The sequence below is a fragment of the Diplotaxodon limnothrissa genome, linkage group LG20 (assembly GCF_057381915.1).
Source record: "Diplotaxodon limnothrissa isolate DT_005_m linkage group LG20, D_limnothrissa_male_GT1.1, whole genome shotgun sequence".
Classification (NCBI taxonomy): domain Eukaryota; kingdom Metazoa; phylum Chordata; class Actinopteri; order Cichliformes; family Cichlidae; genus Diplotaxodon; species Diplotaxodon limnothrissa.
This window is the reverse complement of record NC_140615.1, coordinates 11,509,266-11,531,626: the sequence shown is the minus strand read 5'-3', so window position 1 is coordinate 11,531,626 and position 22,361 is coordinate 11,509,266. Positions and strand designations below refer to the sequence as shown.

General features: G+C 43.3%; 2 protein-coding genes across 4 annotated transcripts in view; one reads left to right on the top strand and one right to left on the bottom strand.

Moving 5' to 3' along the window:
• cfap74 (cilia and flagella associated protein 74) overlaps positions 1-22,361 on the bottom strand; it is a 56,903-nt gene that overhangs the window by 10,023 nt on the left and 24,519 nt on the right. For 2 of the 3 annotated variants that reach the window (XM_085344923.1, XM_085344924.1), the window contains exons 21-27: positions 17,524-17,652; positions 6,979-7,063; positions 3,541-3,714; positions 2,907-3,040; positions 2,440-2,707; positions 1,344-1,478; positions 1,020-1,153 (exon numbers count right to left, since the gene is read on the bottom strand). In XM_085344923.1, coding sequence (XP_085201049.1) covers positions 1,020-1,153; positions 1,344-1,478; positions 2,440-2,707; positions 2,907-3,040; positions 3,541-3,714; positions 6,979-7,063; positions 17,524-17,652 — 1,059 coding nt within the window. Of the gene's footprint in view, positions 1-1,019; positions 1,154-1,343; positions 1,479-2,439; positions 2,708-2,906; positions 3,041-3,540; positions 3,715-6,416; positions 6,528-6,978; positions 7,064-17,523; positions 17,653-22,361 lie in introns of all 3 variants that reach the window. The other variant, XM_085344922.1, reaches the window with a different exon arrangement.
• Positions 14,605-16,623, top strand: LOC146610611 (uncharacterized). The gene has a single exon (XM_085343938.1). It carries the CDS (start codon positions 14,605-14,607, stop codon positions 16,621-16,623), a length of 2,019 nt encoding a protein of 672 aa, XP_085200064.1.

Here is a 22,361-nt window from a genome sequence, read left to right as displayed (position 1 = left end):
TCAAGATCATTTCACACTGCTTGAGGTCTGGGCTCTGGGGAGACCAATCCATGACTGATAATGTTATATTGTGTGTTTTTCTATCTGTGTATCCTTTTACTCCATTGGCAGCGTGTTTTTGACAAGAGCTCAAACATCACAGACTAAAATGCAGCCCCAAACCATGACGGAGCCTCCACCATGTTTTACAGATGGCTGTAGACACTTACTGTTGTACTGCTCTCCTGTTGTCCTTCATATATACTGATGAATATTTGGACTAAAAATTTAAAATTTGGATTTATCACTCCATATGATCTGTTGCCCCTGATTCTCAGTGCAGTTCTTGTGCAACCTATTCCCCCTGTTTCCCTCCCTTAAGAATGACATCTTGACAGCGGACCTTCCACTGAGACCATTTTTGATGAGGTTTGGGTGAACAATAGACGAATCAGCTGAAGGGCCAGATGCATCTCTCAAAGTGCCTAAAGATAGAATTTAAAACTAATCCTTTGTGTAGACACAACAATGGTTCAGTGGCTTTTTTATCCTTGAATGATTCATAAGTCAGTGTTAAGTGGCTTAACAAACACAAGTGCATTCCTTTGGACTGGACAGAAAATGAGTGAATAACCAACCAAAGTCTGTAGACAACCTTTGAAAGACCTTCATAAAGCCTGGAGAACTACTGCTCAAGTCCACTTTAAAAAATTACAAGAAATTCTGACTCCTTGTAAGGAAATGATGGGTGGTTCATGAATTTTGTAAATGAATATATTTTGTGATCACCGTGAATGAAAAGAAATGGGAATGCTGCTGAAATCAATTAGTCACTGGAATAAGAAGAAAAAACCAACAACAACAAAAAGAAAAAGAAAAGCTTTGTTAGTAGTTGATATTCTAGTGTTGTTGGATCTCAGAAGGTATTAATTAGATTTAGCCTTTTGAAAGGAAGTGCAATTAGAGAAACATTTTTTATTTGCAGTCCAGCAAACTGGATCTGTTTGATTAGATTGAGTAAATAATCTGTAGAAACCTACCCTGGTACTATGTTGCCAGGATCTGGTGATTCACTTTGCTTTCCTTTCTCTGCTTCATTGGACACCTTGCTGTTTTTTGGATTCACTGACGCCTTTTTCCCCTTACTAGGTTCCAGTGGGATCTCCAGTTTTGCCTTACAATGCACATGAACATGAGTGATGGGTTCATACTAAGGTAGATGACTGAAGGGACTACATCTTGCAAAAAAAATGTTCTGTGTGATTATGAAAGTAAAAAAAAAACCATTTAGTCACTTAAGATGTGTTCACATTTAAAAACCCTGGCACAAGCGGACAGTGGCTGGAGTGGGTGTGAAGCTGTACCTCCTGTTCAGCGAGTCTGTTTCCCTCGAGCTCACTCTCATAGAGCAACTTGGCTCGATGAAGACGACGGAGCGCCTCTTCTTTGATCTCCTGGTCCAACAGTCTGGGTTTGAACGTTACCTGGACAAGACATCTCTGGGGTAGAGGAGAGACGGTAATATGTCTGAAATTGCTCAGATTTAGAGGATAACACGGGATATTTCTGTGTGTTTCTTTCACGCTACAGTGTTCCTACACCATATCACTTTTTAACTTCAAACCTCTGCTTCATATTAAGGTTGAAATTAGCTTTCAGCAGTGTTCTGTTTTGGGGTTACTGGTTTGTAACAATTCAAGCGGACTGATATATTACCCTGGATCTCTGTGCCTTCTAGCACTTGTGAAGTTGTCACTGTAAATATATTATTCTTAATATCTTGCTTGGAAAATAAAGTTTAAATAAAAAAAATACTGGAGTCTGGAGGTAAGTGGTCATCTGGAAAATAAGACTTAAAATTAGACTGTCAGAACCAATAGAAGTGATTTTCATTGAGCTTTTTTCCCCCATTTATATCTATAAATAGTGCTTGTTCACTTCCATCAGGTGTCCAGCAGAGAGCATCATTACACTTATAATTCCCTCTGAGCACAGATGGTTTGGTTCCTTAGCTCTGTGCTTATTAAGATCATTTTTAACCAAGATGTAGTAAATAAAAACTAACCGCTTTCTCTAATGTTTAATTTCTTTATAGAAACAAAAGGTCACACTATCTTGTCCATTCAGGTTTATAAATGCATTCAGAAGGAGATTAATCTGTTTTTGGGGCTGATGTGAGATTTTGGATGGATGGAGCTGGATGATGTGTACTCTTAAGTGGTAAGGACAAAAAAAACAGATGGCCCACATTGTATTATTTTACAGATATTATAACATGAAATTATTCAGTTAATAATTACTTTCAGCTAACTCTAGAATAAGCTACTAAGTAGATTTAAATAGACTGTCTAACTGTTATAAATCTGAAGTCTTCTTCACACTAGCAACCTTCTATGTATAAAACCGGTGGTGTGTTCCTTTAACATAAGTGTAAGCTTAATAAGACGTGTTATACCGCACCTCTCCAGGAAGAAGGCGTCCTGCAGACGGACTGATGTCGATGTCTGAGTCCTCTGGCAGGGCGAAGGAGAACAAACGGGGCATTACAGGCGCCTTGACCCCTGGAGAGACTGGTTGTCTATTTTGGTCACGGCCCGTTTGACGGTTGCTCAGGAACAGCATGGCAGTGGACTGGTCACCTACTGCTGTGGCTCCAAACTGAACCAGAAAATGGGAGAGCTCCAGTGGTGGGTGGACACCCACTGCTCGGCAAGACAGCAGAAAATCTCTGATGACAAAATGAATGTTTTTGCTATGGATCAGTAGGTATTGGATTTAATTGAATAAACGGGATCACAACATTCAGTAAAGGCAGTGATTGTCCTATCAACAGATAAGTACAAAAGACTGAATGTTTAAGCAGACACAATGATGCCATAAAGAGTAAATGTCCTTCATTTACACACAGTGTAGGATTTAAAACTAACCTGTTAATTCCAGACTTGCAGCTGAGCTGAAAGACGTACTCTTTGGCAGTTTGGGCACTAAAAATCAGATCAACCTCCAGGGTTTCTTGTGGGAGCAGAGTACCAAATCCATCATTGGGCTGAACCTCAATAAACTTGATTTAGAGAAAAAACAAAAGCTTTAAAGTTATAACTCAGGATGTTTTCATGAAATCTAACTTAGACTCTGATGCTGGTTGCTGTAGCCATTTAAAGCATTTACATTATGTAATTATCCCTCCGTCTGTTGTTGCTTTTATTGGTGGCAGCAGAATCTGCCAATCCAAACACAGGATGCACATTGTCTTCTTAAGCACGGGGGATTACGAGGAAACAATGTAGGATAACAGCCTCTCTGTTTACTGTTCACTCTCTTTACACTATAAGAGCTATATAAAGTTACTGTTTATGCAAACCTAACAAATTTTAATAATAGGAGGAACCCTGTGGAATGGAACAAACAGTGAAAGTGGGATGTGGACTAAATATGATTCTTCCATAAACATAACATTATCTGCAAAGATAGCAATGCTTGTATCTGGATCCACGCAACTCTACCTCACTAACACATTAACACTTAATAGAAGAAAAGGTTTTCACATCATTCATGCAGTACCTCAGGCACACCCAAGAAGCCAAAGTCTTGGGGTAGGAGGGACAGATTGGTGAGGCGAATGCTGCTCTTGACTGACTGGTAAATGGAACAGTAGCCAAAGTCCACCTCGCTGTGGTCAAACTGCAGGTCTGAGGAGGTCACAATGGCGTGGACGGTGAAATGGGCAGGCTGCACCTGCACAAACATGAAGCATCTTTACATCTTTGTTCTCCAGACAAACATCTTTATATCAGTGAAGGTAAATCTGTCTTTCTTTTTTAAGTATAACATGGAATTTCTTTTAATTTCACTTTATCATAATATTGCTAACCTGCCCCAGAAAAAGTTTGGCTTATATAATACAACTCCACGGGCTGTCCTGAAAACTGTTCTGGTATCACTTTTTAAATCTTAATTATACATTATCATATTCTGAGTCAAAAACATGGGCATATTACAGACTGATGTTGCTTTAATTTACAAAGACTTCTCAAGTCTGTGAATTAACAGACAGATGCAGTTGAATTATCGAAAGAATCAAATTGATGTTTAACATCAGTCATGGCTAAAATCGAGCAATTTTTGTGCATTCGGTCATTTTTCATTACCCTGCACTGATAGAAATGCGTCTATGTTTGTGTGTGTGCGCGCGTGTGTGTGTGTGCAAGCCAAAACAGGGCTGTGGCTCAGAGTCGGCTTTACAAAGCACCGACCTAAGTACATTTTTTACAATTAGTTAGTCCTAGTCTATAATTTTTGAGGTCTGGTCATGTCTTTATTTCTCTTTCATGAACAGCTGAGCTCTCTAGCTTTTACAGGAAATGTTTCTCAGGCAGGAGTAAAACAGAACATTTGTTCGAGACTATTTTAAGCAGTGGATTAATACACATTTCATGCTCCAATGAATATTCATGGAGGCAGGGTGATGTGTTTGAGATCCACTCAAAATAAAATTTGGTGTCACGTTTTTGTGAACAAATCAATGTGTATGAATTTGGAGCTCCTCGATGCAGAAAACTAAGTTTTGGAGCTCATTAGCCTCGTTAGCCTTATTCTCTGACAGCATTTAATTCATGTGAATTGTACTAGACAAGAGGCAATTTTGTTAAATTTTGTCAGGTTTTGTGAATTTTTCCCCCCAGCAGTATAAAGCAGATGAGCTTGTTTACTGCACCATTGATTTCCAGGCCGCTGTGATGTCTGGTGACCAGTTGGTGTATGTATGAATGTGTGTGTGTTTTCATGGTGTAATGCCAGGAGCTCATGACTAGGGGCTGGGGGCAACAGCTTTGGTGCATCACAGGAACATCCTGGCCCGCTCTTTGGCTTCTCGTCAGAGCTACACCCCTTCCATGCCCCAGCCCTCTCCTCTCCACGTCCCAGTAAAGTCAGTGAATAGTCGCTGGCTGGGGAGGTAGAGGAAGGTGACAATTTGGCAAGTAGACTGTCCAGATTTAGATTTACTGAAAAAAAGCTGGCAAAAGCACAGCACGAATGTCTAAGCAGCTGCTCTGTGTTTTTAATAAACACTGTCTGATGATATGAAGGAATTCAGCTGCAGTTTCATTTCCTCTTGAGAGGAATGGTCCAGAATTTCCACTTATATCCTTGTAAACAGTAGCTGCATTAATGTGAATATATAATGATACATTTATGAACTAATGTCTTAGTACAATCCCCCAAAAGAGTGACAAAACAGGCCAAGAGATCCAGTCAAATACTGCCAGATAAGTGATTTTAAAATCAAAATCACAGACACCTGAGTCTCATTTATGCATCACACTAAGTTACAAAAAACAAGCAATAGATAAGATGCTGGCATCTTGTCTGTAGCGAGCATCACTGAGGCTCATGAATATCTTAGTACGTCACCCCTACTTGCGGCCCATATATTGATGTAAAAAAATCGAATTCAATTTGGCCCATGAAGTTACTTTTTTTTTTAGGGTGGATTTGTTTGTTGTTGAAGTTCTTACAAATAAGTTCTTTAAAAAGCAAAAACTTATTTAACATGAAGGAAATATGAGCAGAGAGTACAAACATGTTGAGGGATTGGCTGTGTTAGCGTTTTTATTTTGTTAAATACGAACAAAGTTATAGCAGAAGTGCTGCCACGTGTCTGGCCAGAAAGAGAGTACCAATGTGTTTATTTGGTAGTTCAATGAAAGGCTTCAGTTGATTAAGAGTGAGAAAAAAAATGTGTTCACATTTGCAGTTTTGTCTTATTATACAATATTTGAAATGAAAAAACAAACAAAACACTATATGTTCGGAAATATTTGTGGGTATTTTCTTGTTTGTTTTGTACTACTTGGACACTAAAGTGGCCCTTCAGTGAGATGACAGGGCCAGCAGTGGCCCACAGCTCATTTAAGTTTGAGATCCCCGTCTTAGTATGTAGAATCATGTACTAAACCAACTATATTTCCCAGCAAACAACATTCATTTATTCAAACACGCTGCCAGAGCAGAACCTGAAGCAGAAATGTTAAACTCATTTTACACTGAGGGCCACATACAGCTTGCTTTGGTCTTAAGTGGGTTGGACCAACTTTTTTTCTGTAAGTTGAAAGATGTTTAACTACGTGTTTAATCGGTGAGATATTTAATATAAGAAAAAGAAGTGTAATTTCAATGGTATGTCTTAGTTTTTGTAGATGATGTAGTCAGTAAAAGAAATCTGTCAGCATGACTTAAACTGCAAGAAATAAATGTTTAAAATGACAGAAAAAGCACTGGCATGTTTTTGCCTAAGTTAATTAACAAAAAGCTTTCTTTTTAATTTACTCTGAAATCACTGTAAATATATACAGAAATTTCTCTTTTAGATAATGAAAAAGTTTTCTGTCATTTGCTTATTTGCTTTTACTTAATTACAATGTTTTTGTATCAATTACCATATGGGAGGTCTCCCCTCCTTCACATTTCCCAAAGCACTGCAATGGGCTGGATTGGATTCTTTGCTGGGCCAGTTCTAGCTGCCGGGCCTTATGTTTGACACCCCTGACCTAAAGCATCAGAGTACTACATCAACATGTGTACTGCTCTATATGTATGTGATGAAATCAAGAAAGATGACAACTGCCTTGGCTGCTGGGCAAGAGGTTTTAAGGTAGTCAAATTTTGCGCACAACAGGTACTCCATAATAAAAGAAGGGGATAACAAATACATCTGAAACCTACTTTACCATTTTTGTGCTACTGCAGACAGTTTCAGCAAAACTATATGGGATAACCTTTATGCTTGGCTTATTAGTGTCCATGGAATAACTGGGCCTTGGGGGTGGGAGATAATTTTAGCTTGTTACAAGCAAAATAGGTTACAACCTTCGCTAGCTGCGCTTCTGTTTAGGACAAAGTAGGACACTAGCACTGCACTACACGTTCAAGCCCACTGCTTTCAGGATCACATTGCTCTTATCTGCAGTATACGTGTATAGTACGTAACATGACACAAACCTGGCCTGCTACTTGCACTGTCATTGGAACCTCCAGGACTCCTGTGTCACTGTCAAAAAACTTTGCATCTTTGGACAGGGAGCGTCTGTGGGAAAGCAAAAAGGAAGGCGTGAGGAAGTCGCCATTTGTCATAAAAACAGCTTTATCTTCATGTTCACAAGCAGAAAAGAGCAAAGACATCAAGTAGAGGCTGAAAACAAACACGTAATCGCAACAGTGATTTTGATGCGTTTTTATTTGTTTTGTTAAAATACAAAAAATGCCATCTGTCAAAAGCCACAAGCCAGTGAAGAAAGAAAGAGAAAGATTCAGACCCTGAAGACCCATTACTTTACTTTAACCCACGACTGTAGGATCGGCACGCCGGGGAAAGCAGGAGAGAGATGCAGAGCGCGCCTCCACACTACTGTAGGTTGTAGCCATGGTGATGGGAGACGTAAGTATGATTCAAAGAGGACCAGTAGTCATGCACAGGCTTATGTAAAACTCCAGTCCCTCAATATCCCTCAGTGTCAAGAGCTGCTCTCGTGCTAGCACCAGTAAAAAACTGCATATATGCACGTATGCAGAATTCATTAGCATGTAAAAAAAAGAAAAGTGGTCAAATGTCAAATGCTGTTTGTGTCTTAGATCCACCCACCACCTCCTCTCTCCTTCTCCTAACATCCTTCAATTTTCTTCTCTGCTATTCCTCGCTTTCCCTCCCTTTCTCTCCTTTCAACTGCCTCCCTCTGTCTTTTCCTCTTTACACTCTTAATGCCGGTTGAAGGCTTGAGAGCTAATGCTGTAAATGTCATTGGTTTTAAGGCTCCCCAGATGCTAGTGTGTCTTTTCAAAGCGCTACAACCACCCTCGCCTTCAGCAAATCTGTCAGCTTCAAGTTCGAGGAAAGGTTTGTATTTCGTACGTCCCAGAAACTGCTCTACGACAACCCCATTCATGACTCAAAACACACAAAGGTCACCTCCTCACCCATCAAAATTAAATCTCTGCAATTACAAAGTCCTTTTTTTCCCCCTGTATAGGTTGACCAATGAGTGCAGAGGGAGTATTTAAGGAAGCACTCTTGTTCTGCCTGCTAATAGAATCGCTGCTGGAGAGTCACTCTTGAATTAGCTTGGCAGGGCAGAGTGGAAAAGCCTGGTGGGGCGTCGCCAGGCCCATATGCTCGGGAGAATTTTGTCGATGGATAGGCTTTCAGATTTGTCAGTGTCCTAAACAGATTTGCTTGTGTGCTCTTCCTCTCTGCAGCCAGATTATCCACAGTCCAAAAGCAATTCTCCTCTATAGCCTTTATGGTACTTCAGAGATTAGTAGATGCAGTAAAACTCAAATGGTTGTTCTAACTTCCGAGCCGCAATGCAAATAACCAGAGTATTTCAAGTGAAACTACTGATATAACCTGTTCAATCCAGCAGGTGGTTTTTCTAATGACCAGCTTTAATCTATAACAGTGAGGAGGAAAAAACCAGAAGGAAGCCTGTTTTTCAGGGGACTTTATGAGCTTACAACACAGCGCTTCCTTTCGCTTGAGTAAAAATAATGTATTCACATAGAAAATATATACATTCCTCTTCAGTCTGCACTCATATTTAGACTTCTCTTCACCATTAAAAAAAGTGATTATGAAAGGGATTACAGATTAAGAGGCTTAAGGATTTTTCACTGTGCAAAAACGGGCGGACGAGAATTACAGTAAATGACCATTAAGTAAAAAAACATAATGATGGGAAAGAAATAAGTTACGGAAGTTATTATGTTTGCTTGTTATCTTGAAACCCACTGCAGTGTGAACGTTTCTGATGAGAGTCGTGCGTTAGCAGTTAAAGTGCTGGCAGAACCATTCAGTCTAATCTGCAGTAATCTATCCTTGTAATCTCCCTTTTATCAGATGGAACTGCCAGGGTTGGAGACATTGCCTGCTCTTCAGAGATTACACCTAAAACCACTAATTCGAGTAGTCCTGTTCAAATGATCCTGTCATCAGCAAAAACAGGGAAACAAATTTCCATGAGTTAGATTGAAATTCTCCACAGGCACAACCTAAGAATGTGCTTTCCTTTTCTGTGGGACAGATTTTAGAAGAAGCCAAAATTTAGGACCAAAAGAGCCAGCTCACATGGCATGGTAATGCATCTATAACGGTGCGGCGTGTAACGTTTCAAGACATATTTAGTATGTTACAATAAAGTACAATATGTAAAAGAAAGGGAAACTCTCAAATTCAAAGCAATTTTGATTGTAGCTTTTGTGCTGGCAGTAAATGACAAAGTAAAAAGACTAAACAACCCTCCGCCGAACAGAAATGAGCTAACACGAACCGAATATCGGGCGGCACAAATGTCACGAAACAAAATGGCAATCACTCTGATTCCGTCAGCGTCCATCTGAATTCAAACGAGCAGCATTCCTCTTCATCGAGCGGGATCACAAACATGTGAACCATTAGATTTAGTACAGTACAGAGGGGATTATGCTGCACATGGAAGAATGTGAGGCAAAAGAGTGAGTGGGCTAGATGTGACAAATAAAGGTGGAGGAAGACAGGCAGCGAGGGCTGAAGCAAGAAGAGATGCTGAATGATGTGGGCAGGCTAAGCACAATCCCTCGGAGCAGGAAGCAAGAATGTGCTCACCCTCTCCCAAAAGCCTGAGGAGGGGAGGCAAGAAGGAAACACCTGTATAAAGAATGAAAGCTATGAGTCATTTGTGAATCCAGATTTAACAGTGTGTGAGTGTGTGCGCGGATTAGACAGTGAGTGAAAGCAGTGCTTCTAATGAGGATTTGGAAATCCAATGATAATCCCTGGCTGAAGGAATTGGCAATGCCATCTTAAATGACACACCGCCACTGCATAACACAAAAGCAAACCTACCAAAAATCAACAGATTGGGAGGCGAGATCCAACCATGACAGAGATGACACATACAGGGACACAGCTTGATGACATGCTGGAAACATACTTGTTTTCCAATCCCAGTGAGAATCATGTGAGTTTCTGCTGTGGATGAAGGACACTGTTTGGGTCCTTGGGGTATCTTAAAGGAGAATTAAAATCTTATTTTGTAAAGCTTTAGCCACCTTTTGAGACCATACTTACCTACAGAACGGGTTTATGTCTTTGAGAGACATAAACCCCTGATAATCTTTTAAAAACCCAGATCATCGTTTAATAAAACTCACTGGTGTTTTGAAGATACATACAAAACCCTTAAACACTCAGTTTAAAATTGTATTTCATGCATTTAGCTCACAAGTGGAAGTGAGACATATCTCTGTTTCCACCTGTGTCTATCACGTGTGTCCAAGGTGTCCAACTGACTACTCGTGTTCAGTCTGTCTACGTCACTTCCAGTGAAAGGGCCTCCACGCACAGCCCTTTGTCCATCTGTCACTGGTCAAGCTCCAGATTTGTTTAGTAAGGGCTAAGCACTAATAAACATATATTCCAACTGCTGAGATTGTCAGGACTTTTTGTGACACATACCAAAACAAAAAAACAAGATATTTTCCTGATATGTCCTTGTTGGCAACACATCATAGCACAGTACAGTTCACACTACAAAAAGAGATGTGTCCAAATATGTCTCACAACACCTCATTAAGTTTTTTGATTGATCTGATCATAAGTAGGGTTCCTACATATTAGATTTAAGACTTTTTAAGGCACTTTTTTTGCCACTTCGAATGAAACTTAGTGTCACGGACCCGGCTCTGGAGGACTCGGGGGTCCGTGAGCAGTTTGTTGTTATTATTATTATTATTTGGGGATGTGTGTTTTTCTGCACTATGCTGTGTTATTCTGTGTTCCACTCATTATATGTATAGGCAGGGTGTGGGTGTGTACATGTATTACTGGGGGTGTGGCCACATGCAGGCCTGATGGGTGTGGCCCTGCAGGAGGACTGGCCACACCTGAAGTTCCTGCCACACACCTGTTGTTGATCAGGGCTCGTCAGGGGGGAGCTACTTAGGAGAGTGTTGGAGCTCCCACTGGTGTGGGGTTGTCTTCTCAAGTTAGTGTGTGTGTCAGCGTGTGTGTGTCAGCGTGTGTGTGTCAGCGTGTGTGTGTCAGCGTGTGTGTGTCAGCGTATGACGGTGCAGTTCGTGTATGCCTGCCAGGGTTGGTGTTAATGGCTGTTTCTGTGGTTTTTCCGCAGGTGGAAGAGTGGATCAGAACGGCGGCACGCACGGGGTGTGCGAGAACACAACAGCAGGGAGCACGAGCACAGACGGGAGTCAAGGGAGCAACTGGGATTTAATGTCTTAGGTTATATAAGCAGATTCAGGACCATCATATAAGCAGTGGTGAATCGTGAATGCATTGAGGGATGAGAGGAGCTTGATACTAACAAAAAGAGGCAGAATAAATGCAGAGTTAGAGCTGGAGAAGTGAAAGAGCACAGAAACACAGAGGACTGCAGAGAGAGAGAAAAACCCAAAGAGAAAGAAGTATAATCTGCCAGCCAGACCGTGACACTTAGGGTTAGAGCCACAAATTGTTTTTGTACTTCACTCAACTTGCAATCTACTTGCACATTATACCAAACATGTCCTTGTTAGATCTGTAAAAAAACAACTAATTGAGGCCACTTGGTTGAAACTGCCGCTTCCAATTGCACCACACTCTTGCTACAAAAAACAATACAACATGCCTTGTATACAGCTGGCAGTCAGGTTTTGGCTATGCAGCAAAATCTTAAAAAATGCACATACCATCTGCTACCTATCAATGATATAATACAAGTGTACATTCAGTAAAAGGTGTATTCATTTTGTCTTGATCTGTGATCATATACCTTTTTCCTTGACAAAAATAATAAATAAACACATTTAGAACTGATTCTAAACAGGATATTACCTTGTTAATATACAGTCTGTGTATCAGACTGTGACATAATTACCTGAGAGAAAATAAGGATAATAAACACAGGATGTTAGACTGAAAAATGAAGCAACACAGCAAAACAATTTAATGCCAGACTTACACTTAGTGATATTCTGTTCTCAGAATTTACCGTGCTGAGCTTAATGTTCTAATAATGGATCTACAATCTACAAATAAACAAGATTTACCACTATGAGAACAGTGAAAACAGTGTGGGCCACTCAGAGCACACGGATCTATGTCTGGTGTCTTAGGTTATATAAGCAGATTCAGGACCATCATATAAGCAGTGGTGAATCGTGAATGCATTGAGGGATGAGAGGAGCTTGATACTAACAAAAAGAGGCAGAATAAATGCAGAGTTAGAGCTGGAGAAGTGAAAGAGCACAGAAACACAGAGGACTGCAGAGAGAGAGAAAAACCCAAAGAGAAAGAAGTATAATTAAGCACAGAGGTGATAGGCCAGGAAAAAGAGAAGTATGTGTGAGCGAGTGGGAGAAGACGCCACAGAGAGAGAGATGGAGTGATGAAGTGTGATACAGAGCGAGTAGGGAGGGGGTGAAGCTGTAGTTGTGTTAGTGCTCATGAAGGATGCACCATCTCAGCAGCAGCACAAGTAAAGCTGGACTCTAATCCTCGCATTAAAAACCTCTGCTGATTCGCTAAGCCAGATTACTGACATTTTCCCACTTTCCTCTACTGCCACCCTACTGTACGATGACCACTGCATGCCCTTAACTTTTGTCATTTGCAACGAAAATGACCTCCTGTTATTTATTTATTTATTTATGCATACACAAATGTCTTTTCAGTTATCAATACGCAAGGCTGTTGAACTGTGAAACGAGAAAAAAAAAGGAGTGTGGGCAGAAGAATACTGACACCCACACAGAGTTTTTACCGCACGCCTCTCATATTTGCCCTGGGGGTCCCCTTGTCCGCTCTCCTGGCATTCAAACCACAGTTCAGCTCCTGGCTCTCCATCTAAATTTAGAGCCTGTATTGTTCTTGAAAGAATTACCACATCCTTCAAAGTCATTAGAAACCATTATCACAAGCCTTCATGCCCCTGCGATTAGAGGGCAGGTGTGTTGTACAAACTCTTTTATACCTGCTGGCTGCTGACAGGCTTCAGATTGTTGCCTTTTGTAACTCTGTAAGACTCCTCCGTTTACTTGCTTTGGAAAAGGGAATTGTGTCAAAAAAGCGTTGTAGTAAACTAGTAACAATATCACAACAGATTTCTGTAGCCAGCCACAACACAGGGAAACACGATTTATAGACAAAAAGTAAGCTAGCATAAATTGTTGTGTAAAATCGACGCAGTGAGTGCTCATCACAGCTTCTTTAACTATTTTGTTCATTGTTTTCCGCCACAAAAGCTATTAAACCAGGCGGCTTAAACTGGCAAATGAGGGTTGAGATGGTGGGCTGTGTTATACTTAATAATTGTAGTGCACATTAATCCACTATAGCACTGACTGTGAGGCACAGATGGAAGCTAAGTTGCCCAGGGTACATGGATAGTAGTTGATAAAACAGAGTGAGAGAAAACCGGTAGTTTATTTCCCACTTTGCAGCCTGGAGAGCAAGAGAGCACTGTTAACATTGTTCACTTCAACAACCTGTGATCTAGCTTTCTATAATCCCTAGTCAGTGGGCATAAGTGGAAGGATATCAGCTAAACAGGTAAAGCAGTATTAAGTAATAAGATTTATCTGGTTCACAGAAATTGATATGCATGTTGACTTTTGTTGAACTGTTTTCGTATGTGCAAAATAGCTAACACCAACAGTAGGCTAATATGATAAGTTAGCTAAGTTAACAGTTGTAGTTTTTGTTCTTAGAAGCTTTTAAAATGAACATGAACTGTCCCGTCATAACAGTGTATCGATTTCTTCTTTACTATAATCACCTGCTTTTTTAAAACATTAAGTGTGCAGCGTACATAATCTACAGCAGCTTTTCCACAGAAAAACTGTTTACCCTTTTTAAGAAGCAGATTACACAAAACTGTAAGCCAGAATCAAAATATATTACAACTTCTCTTTGGGGTGAAACAGTTTGCACTTTCATAGAAGGCTGAGTGTCAGGGTCCTGGGTCTGAGCAACCCAGGATCCCTGAGCAGTTATGAATTATATGATTATTATTATATGTATTTTGGTGTTGCTGCTGCTCTTCTCCATGCTTGTAGATGTGAGTGTGTGTGTGTGTGTGTGTCTGCGGGTATGCTTGGAGGATGGAGCTCAGCCACCTGCAGGCCTGAGGGGTGTGGCCCTGCGGAAGGACTGGCCACACCCGAAGTCACACACCTGCTGCTGATCAGGCCTCGTCGGGGGAGCTACTTAGGAGAGAGTTGGAGCTCCCACCGACGCGGGATCATTTCCTTGAGACTCCACGTTAGTCGTCCCATTGAATTGAGTTAATGTGTGTAAGTGTATGCCCGCGGTTATTTGTGTCCTGACGGCTGCGTCTATTGTTTCCACGCAGGAGGAGCGTCTATTGTTTCCACGCAGGAGGAGCGTGGAAGGCACGAAGAGCAGCGAGCACCGGGGGGTGCTGACACGGGAGCGGAGAGCACAGAGACACGAACTATTCACACAGAGACACGACACGGGAGTCTGGGAGAACACGGGGATTTATTGTTGTTTTTGTTCCACTCTGTAAATAAACACACTGTTTATACATAGAGCACCGCGCCTGGGTCCTCCTTTCCCCACACCTTCCACGGTGTGCCATGCCGCACCGTGACAGAATGATCCCGCCACTTATGGACCCAGCGGTCTCCGAGGAGAGGCTCAGGAGGGAAATTATGGACAAAGTGTACCGCATGTGTGAATTATGGTGGGAGAAGCCTGCGGAAGGTTTGCGTCACGCCGTGGAGAGGCGGCTGCAGGAGACGCTTCTTAGATTTCCCTGGCTGGTTGACGACCTTAATCCTGTCGTCTTGGACTTCTTACTTTCCACCCTCCACCTCCACTCTCCTCCTCAGGCTGCTCACCGGCCCGGACAGCTGGTGGATTCACAGCCTGAGACGCCGGCCCCGACGTCTACACGGAAACGACGTTCGCGCCGCCAGCGTTCCTCACCGCAGCCACATCCACGGTCATCTCAAGAGCCGGCTGTGGTGAGTAGTACGGACAATTTTCCATTTCCCTCACCATCTGTGTTTGTGTCTGCAGTGGACGAGCTGACAGCGCAGGTAACATCACCTCGGTCAGAGGTCTTCACACCACTCGCTGCTTCACCATCTGCGGTTGTGGCGCTGTCGTCATCTCATCCGCATGCGGTCATCCCTCAGCCATCTTCTCCACCAGCAGCAGCCTCCATTCCACTGCCCACTCCAGCGGCCTTGTCCGGAGAGAGCGACCTCACCCGCGTCCAACGCCTGATGGACTGGGTAACTCACACCACCAACACAAGGGCAAGAGTGGTGGGGTTAAACGCCATCGAGGCAATCCTGGAGGGAGACCCCTACCTCGGCCAGCTCAAGGGAGTTTCCGCCTGCCTTTGCACCCTGCGTAAAGCCCGGGGGGTAGTGCAAGCTCTGGAAACCTCAGACTTCGTCCAGCTGCAGCAGGAGCTCAGCATGCCCGAGCAGGAGCTCAGCGAGCCAGAGGAGCCCGCACCGCCAGCTGAGGAGCTCAGCGAGCCGGAGGAGCTCCGCATGCCCGAGCAGGAGCTCAGTGAGCCGGAGGAGCCCGCACCGCCAGCTGAGGAGCTCAGCGAGCCGGAGGAGCTCAGCATGCCCGAGCAGGAGCTCAGCGAGCCGGAGGAGCCCGCATCGCCAGCTGTGGAGCTCAGCATGCCCGAGCAGGAGCTCAGCGAGCCGGAGGAGCCCGCACCGCCAGCTGAGGAGCTCAGCGAGCCGGAGGAGCTCGGCATGCCCGAGCAGGAGCTCAGTGAGCCGGAGGAGCCCGCATCGCCAGCTGTGGAGCTCAGCATGCCCGAGCAGGAGCTCAGCGAGCCGGAGGAGCCCGCACCGCCAGCTGAGGAGCTCAGCGAGCCGGAGGAGCTCGGCATGCCCGAGCAGGAGCTCAGTGAGCCGGAGGAGCCCGCATCGCCAGCTGTGGAGCTCAGCATGCCCGAGCAGGAGCTCAGCGAGCCGGAGGAGCCCGCACCGCCAGCTGTGGAGCTCAGCATGCCCGAGCAGGAGCTCGGCGAGCCGGAGGAGCCCGCTCTGCCAGCCGAGGAGCTCAGCGAGCCGGAGGAGGAGCTCTCGCTGCCGGCCGAGGAGGAGCTCTCGCTGCCGGCCGAGGAGGTCAGCGGACCGGAGGGACCTCCACGTCTAGCGCGGCCTCCTCGCCGTCCACGTCCGGTGCGTCCACGTCAGCGATCGGCGCGTCATGGACCTGTTGCCACGCCTCGCTGTTGCTCACCGGAGCAGCGACGTTGCCATCGGACCCGTGGCAGGCCGCCGGAGGAGCAGCGCCGCCGCCACCGGACCCGTGGCAGGCCACCAGAACCGTTCTGCCGCCACCGGACCCGTGGCAGGCCACCAGAACCGTTCTGCCGCCACCGGACCCGTGGCTGGCCGCCGGAGGAGCAGCGCCGCCGCCACCGGACCCGTGGCAGGCCCCCTGAACTGTTTTGCTGCTGCCGCCGGACCCGGGGCCGTCCGCCGGAGCTGCTACGTCGCCGCCGTTGGGCTCGAGGTAGGCCCCCTGAACTCTCTTGTTGTGTTGATGGGCCGCCTGTGACTGTTTGTGGCGTCTTTTCGTTTTCTTTTTGCACCGCTGCGGGATGCGCGGTCTGACTCTGAGACTGTGGACTGGGTCGGTTTGTTGTTTTGTTGTTTTTGCTTGTTTTGGTTCTGGCCCTCCGTCCTGGTTCCCCCAGCCGCCCGCCCTGGGTTGGTTGTGCTGTTTTTTGTTTTGGTTTTGGGGTCGTCGGGAGCCGACCCTTAGAGGGGGGGTACTGTCAGGGTCCTGGGTCTGAGCAACCCAGGATCCCTGAGCAGTTATGAATTATATGATTATTATTATATGTATTTTGGTGTTGCTGCTGCTCTTCTCCATGCTTGTAGATGTGAGTGTGTGTGTGTGTGTGTGTGTGTCTCTGCGGGTATGCTTGGAGGATGGAGCTCAGCCACCTGCAGGCCTGAGGGGTGTGGCCCTGCGGAAGGACTGGCCACACCCGAAGTCACACACCTGCTGCTGATCAGGCCTCGTCGGGGGAGCTACTTAGGAGAGAGTTGGAGCTCCCACCGACGTGGGATCATTTCCTTGAGACTCCACGTTAGTCGTCCCATTGAATTGAGTTAATGTGTGTAAGTGTATGCCCGCGGTTATTTGTGTCCTGACGGCTGCGTCTATTGTTTCCCGCAGGAGGAGCGTGGAAGGCACGAAGAGCAGCGAGCACCGGGGGGTGCTGACACGGGAGCGGAGAGCACAGAGACACGAACTATTCACGCAGAGACACGACACGGGAGTCTGGGAGAACACGGGGATTTATTGTTGTTTTTGTTCCACTCTGTAAATAAACACACTGTTTATACATAGAGCACCGCGCCTGGGTCCTCCTTTCCCCACACCTTCCACGGTGTGCCATGCCGCACCGTGACACTGAGAGAATCTTAACAAGGTTATTCTAAAATAAGATTATCACTGCTCCAGTGGTTCCATTATCATTGCATCCTCTGTGTGTCCTTCCTTACCTCGGGATGAACTTCAGTTGGGCACTAAAGCTTGATTGAGCCTGGATGAAGCCGGTCTTTGGTAGGATCTCCATGTGCTTTCTCATGTCCTTACATACCTCAAAGGTCAGTTTCAAAGCTGTGCTGGCTCTGCCATGCAAAAAATATACATATAAATACATAATCCATGATATATAAAACACAGGCAACAATATACAAGAATACTTTATTTTACTGACATAAAGGTAAAGATGGCAGTTCCACATTATCTGAAGCGGATCTCAGATGTTAAATACTCAGAATGGACAATTAACTGTCTGAGCGTCCACATAAGAAGCAGGGGCTGTTGTGGAGGACCACATTAAAAAGCTTATAATGAGGTAAAATTAATAATGAGCAGAAGTGAGTTGAGCTTATTGGTTCAGTCCTCCCCAACACTCCCTGTTTCTCATTAACTTTCTCAAGTTAATTGTTAAATGAAGGGTAGCTTACTTATTGTATGGCAAAGAAATGTACATATATTTTACATTTCGCCCTAAAACTTCTTCTGTTTGAGGTTAATTGAGTTTTTAGTTAAAAGCTAGATTCTTTTTGTTTTCACACTGTCACCAAGTGGTTGCTCAAAGGGGAATTGTTGGGTTTCTCTCTAAAAAATGGAGTGAATTGCACTGAGATATCCTGTATGATTTGGTGTCAGATGAACTAAAACTGAAGTTAAAGACTAGGCTGGGCTGATCATAGTAAGGAATCCAGATTGTATTGTATAGTCTGTTAATGTAAAGTTTGTCAGGTAATTTTATAACTTCTAGTTTTTGGATTCCTCAGACAAACATGCCTCCAAATGAGTCCCTTTTTTTAGCTCTTTCAAGTGTAATAACCAAAAGTATGATGAAACCCTGTTTAAACCTGCTATCCTTCGAGGACTCAGCAGGTACTGAAAGAATTTGGTCTCAGTGACACCCACAGAAAATGTCTTTTATGGAGAAATCTACCCCAAATCAGTATAATTTAAGTGACCTAATTTCCACAAGCTTCAACAGATGGTTGTGCCCGTGGCTGCAAGCCTCAGTTATAGCTGAGGCTTGTGATATAAATGGCTCGTCACCTTGGGAATTTCTCCAACACATCCAATACAGCCCACACCTTCAAAAAACAATGACAGTACAGACAAGCTGAAAACACAGTTTGCTGGAGGTGACACGTGTATACATAATATTTTGTTGTGCTTGCTTTCATCTTCAAAAGACACAAAGGTGAGCCTTTAGCGAGCTGTGGCCAAATAGACTGAGGGACCCGTCATTATTTGATTCTCCTCTCAAAAGAACTGGCCCACTTTGAACAGGGAGGTCAGCCAGATGGTTGTTTCCCCGAGGCAAGGACTCACAGGGACACTTGGGGGATATTAAGTTGCTATCTTTATGCCAGCTAAATGACAGCCTTCAAATTGCTGGCAGAGGCATAATCATGGCTACATAACAATTTAGGGTAATTAGGGATTTTAATTAACATGGGCATTTAACTCAACCTGTCTTGATTTTACTGGCAGGCAGTGACCAGTTTATTTTTGAAGCAATGCTTAGTGGAAATCCACAGAAGTATTAATACTGTGTAATGCAGTGATATTTTAGGCAAAAAAGAAGTAAAGGTTTGCATGTTATTGCATAACAGCAACTTTAAGATGCACATGATCAATTTTAAATATGTACAACAGTTTGAAGAAGTGAAGGAAGGTCCATAACAAAACGGCATTCCCATTTTGCGTGAAAGAACTTGACGCACAGACCTAACCTCCACACTATCAAACAACATCACCAGAGTGAAGACAAAGTGAAAATAGTGTTGAATATATGACTATAGATATGATATTTCCTCTGGGTTTGGTTTAGTTTATGCAGGTGGTCTCATGCATGTGCTGTGGGTTTAACAATAATGCATTCTTTATAACAAGTTAAATAAAAATCACTGGAACTACTTGCAGTTGGATGCCTGCCTGGGCTAGTTTTAGGCAGTTACTATATAAATTAATCTAGCTAGTAACTTTTTTCATGTTCTTTCACTATATTTAACATCAGTTTCTACTCTTCAGTGCCAAAAACTTTAAGCAAATGCTAGGTTAGGCGAATGGACAAAAGAGCTCATGTCTCTTATCAAGAATAATGCAGCAAAGAGAGGCAACATAAAAACACAACCTTTTACTGCCTTAGTGATTCACAGAAGCTCCAGCAGGCTATGAAACGTCTGTAAAAAACTCCCACTGTGACCCTTTGGGGGCTCCGTAAAAATAGTCCTAAAAAGTTTAACTTTCTTTTATTAGAGCCACATAATAATGCTACTCATTACAATCATCAAGGTTTAGTGGGAATGATATCAGGTCATGTTGCAGAGAGGTTACTCATGCTGAGTCTACATAGAGTGCTGAATAACCAAGTGCCTGGACTCCGAGTGCCCACGGCTGCAGCAGTGGCTCTGCCTTTTCTTAAAAGAGACAGGTGGCTGTGCTTGCATACTCCACATGTACTCCAAAGCCCCATGGGAGACCAAGCCTTCATGGCAAGCGCTCTAGGCAACTGTCCCCATAATGCAGCACTGTCTCCTTTTATCCCACATAATATATATAAATAAAACTAACCTGCCAGAAGAACTGTTTTCTTTATAAGTATTTACTGTATGTTGCTATTTTCACATAAAAAGTAAAGAAAAAAGGTTAACTTGATCTCATTCCTCAGGCCAAACTAAACAGGTCTCAGACTGAGACTAAGATAAGGTACAGTTGGCGCATTAGAAATATAGAAAAGGGAGAAAAATCAAGGACAGAAGGCTTTGTGAAATAAAGAAGCAGGGTGGTTGTGTTTTTGTGGCTGGGTTTGGGCAGGAGCGCTCAACTCCCCATCTGGTGCCAGCAAAGGAGTATTTGAAAGTCGGGGCTGAGTGTTTGAAATATTAAAAAAGAAAACACCCTGCCAACTGTGTTCAGAGTATTCCAATCACCGGCTCACAAGCCAAAGTCAAACACTGCACATTTTAAAGCTTCCTAAAAAAATACTTTCAATTAGTAGGAGTGATATTCCAATCACTGGCTCACAGACAAGATGGACATATTCAATTATGCTTTGTGCTTTTCTCTTAAAAAATCTGTCACAAACTTGGGAGGACTTGTGGGATATCTACTAACTACTTAAAGAAAAAAAAAGTGACAAATTCCATGATGAAAGCAGCAGCTCTCCTATTGTTTTCCCCCCAAAAGCCTGCCAAGCTATTTTGTGTTCAAATTATTGTCTTGGAGGCAGAGTGACATATTGCACGGTTTGCTGGTGCAAGCATTAGCATTTTTTTTTTAACTTTAAAAGCTGCACTTCACACTGACACTGTCATCGTCATGTTGTCACATGTGCTGGTGTGCCAGCGGACCAGATGGCATTTGTCACAAATCCCCTACCCCCACACATGCACTACTTCCCCCACATGATGTGACACAATGACTGGCTAGGTGATGGACCTCACTGCTGCAAATGCTACTGCCCCTGGTGTATTCCTAACCTCATGTGCTCATCATAATGCATCACATCCATAATCAAAGAGGATTTACTTCTGTTCTGTGCTACAGTATCGGTCAAAGAGGACTGTGGCGATGCCATGCTTTGTTTAGGAACATTTATCCGTTAATTCATCTCTATTATATTTCATCCACGCGTTGAATTGTTAAATGTCTCAAAGCGCTACTTGGCTGTAAGCGTAGTTAGGCGGAGAGTTTGATGTTGGACTGAAAAGTAAGCGGGCCCTGTCAATTTTAAGGGATTTCCTTGAGCCGTTTTGCTGTGAAAATGTCTGTTTTGGCAGAGACTGAGTATATGAGGGAGTTTTAGTAGTGCATTCAGCAGATAAGCCAGCATGCTACATCAGCAGTCCACGCCACTTTCCAAACTCTATTTCAAGGATGTTTCTGAGCATAGCAACAAATAAAATGGGAATATGACATGCACCACTCATTTCTAGGTTGAGGGTTTCGTATATCTTGTTAAAAATATAAACTTTAAGATGCATTTCATTCCTTCAGTTAAAATAATATTCTAACAATATAGGCAACAGTTAAGAGACTTATATGGGCTGGGTGGATGAAAGGGCTATTTAGTAAAAATCATTACCCTGCTGGCCTCACTCTTGTATGTATTTTGTAAAACACTGAGGGGACAACCACTTTTTAGGATTTGGTGTTCATGAATTTACTGAAGTTATGTTGTTTTTGTAAACCCGGGCAGTGTACTTCTTTTTGCATGACTTGTTTCCTAGAAACACATGTCTACTGGCTGTGCATTAGGCAATTTTCACAGTAATACGCTGCAGTACAGAGAAAAGCATTGGTTCACATCACACTGACTTTGCACAGCTCTTACAAAGACAGCTATGTGCTTATATAGTGCATCCACTGACTTTCAAAAAGATAAATTCCACGTGCTTTTTTTTTTAATCAGTCTGGGCATATATTTGAAAAACGTCTAAAGAAAGAAACACAGATCTTTCCCTCTATGTATTAAATGCCACCATAATGTTAAACAAGCCTTAAGCAGTATTCTTGCATCACATACTGGAACAGAGCATAATCTGTTTCTCTGCCATATGCTGTCATGGCTATCTATATAGTCTTTCTACCAAATTAGACATTTTATTGTGATGAAGACGCTTTAACAGGCCACCTGTTGCATAATGTTGCATTGGTTAAATGTCTACAAAAGTGGCTATTATAATAACACTCTTAACTGACATGCATATAAACATGGTACTAAATTGTTTCATATTGCACTTTACCCAGAGACAGGTACCTTATATTGTCATATTACTATTGTATGTCTAAATCTGTCATA

Coding starts and splice junctions, on each gene's coding strand:
- LOC146610611 (XM_085343938.1), top strand. CDS start 14,605: ATGCCGCACCGTGACAGAATGATCCCGCCACTTATGGACCCAGCGGTC.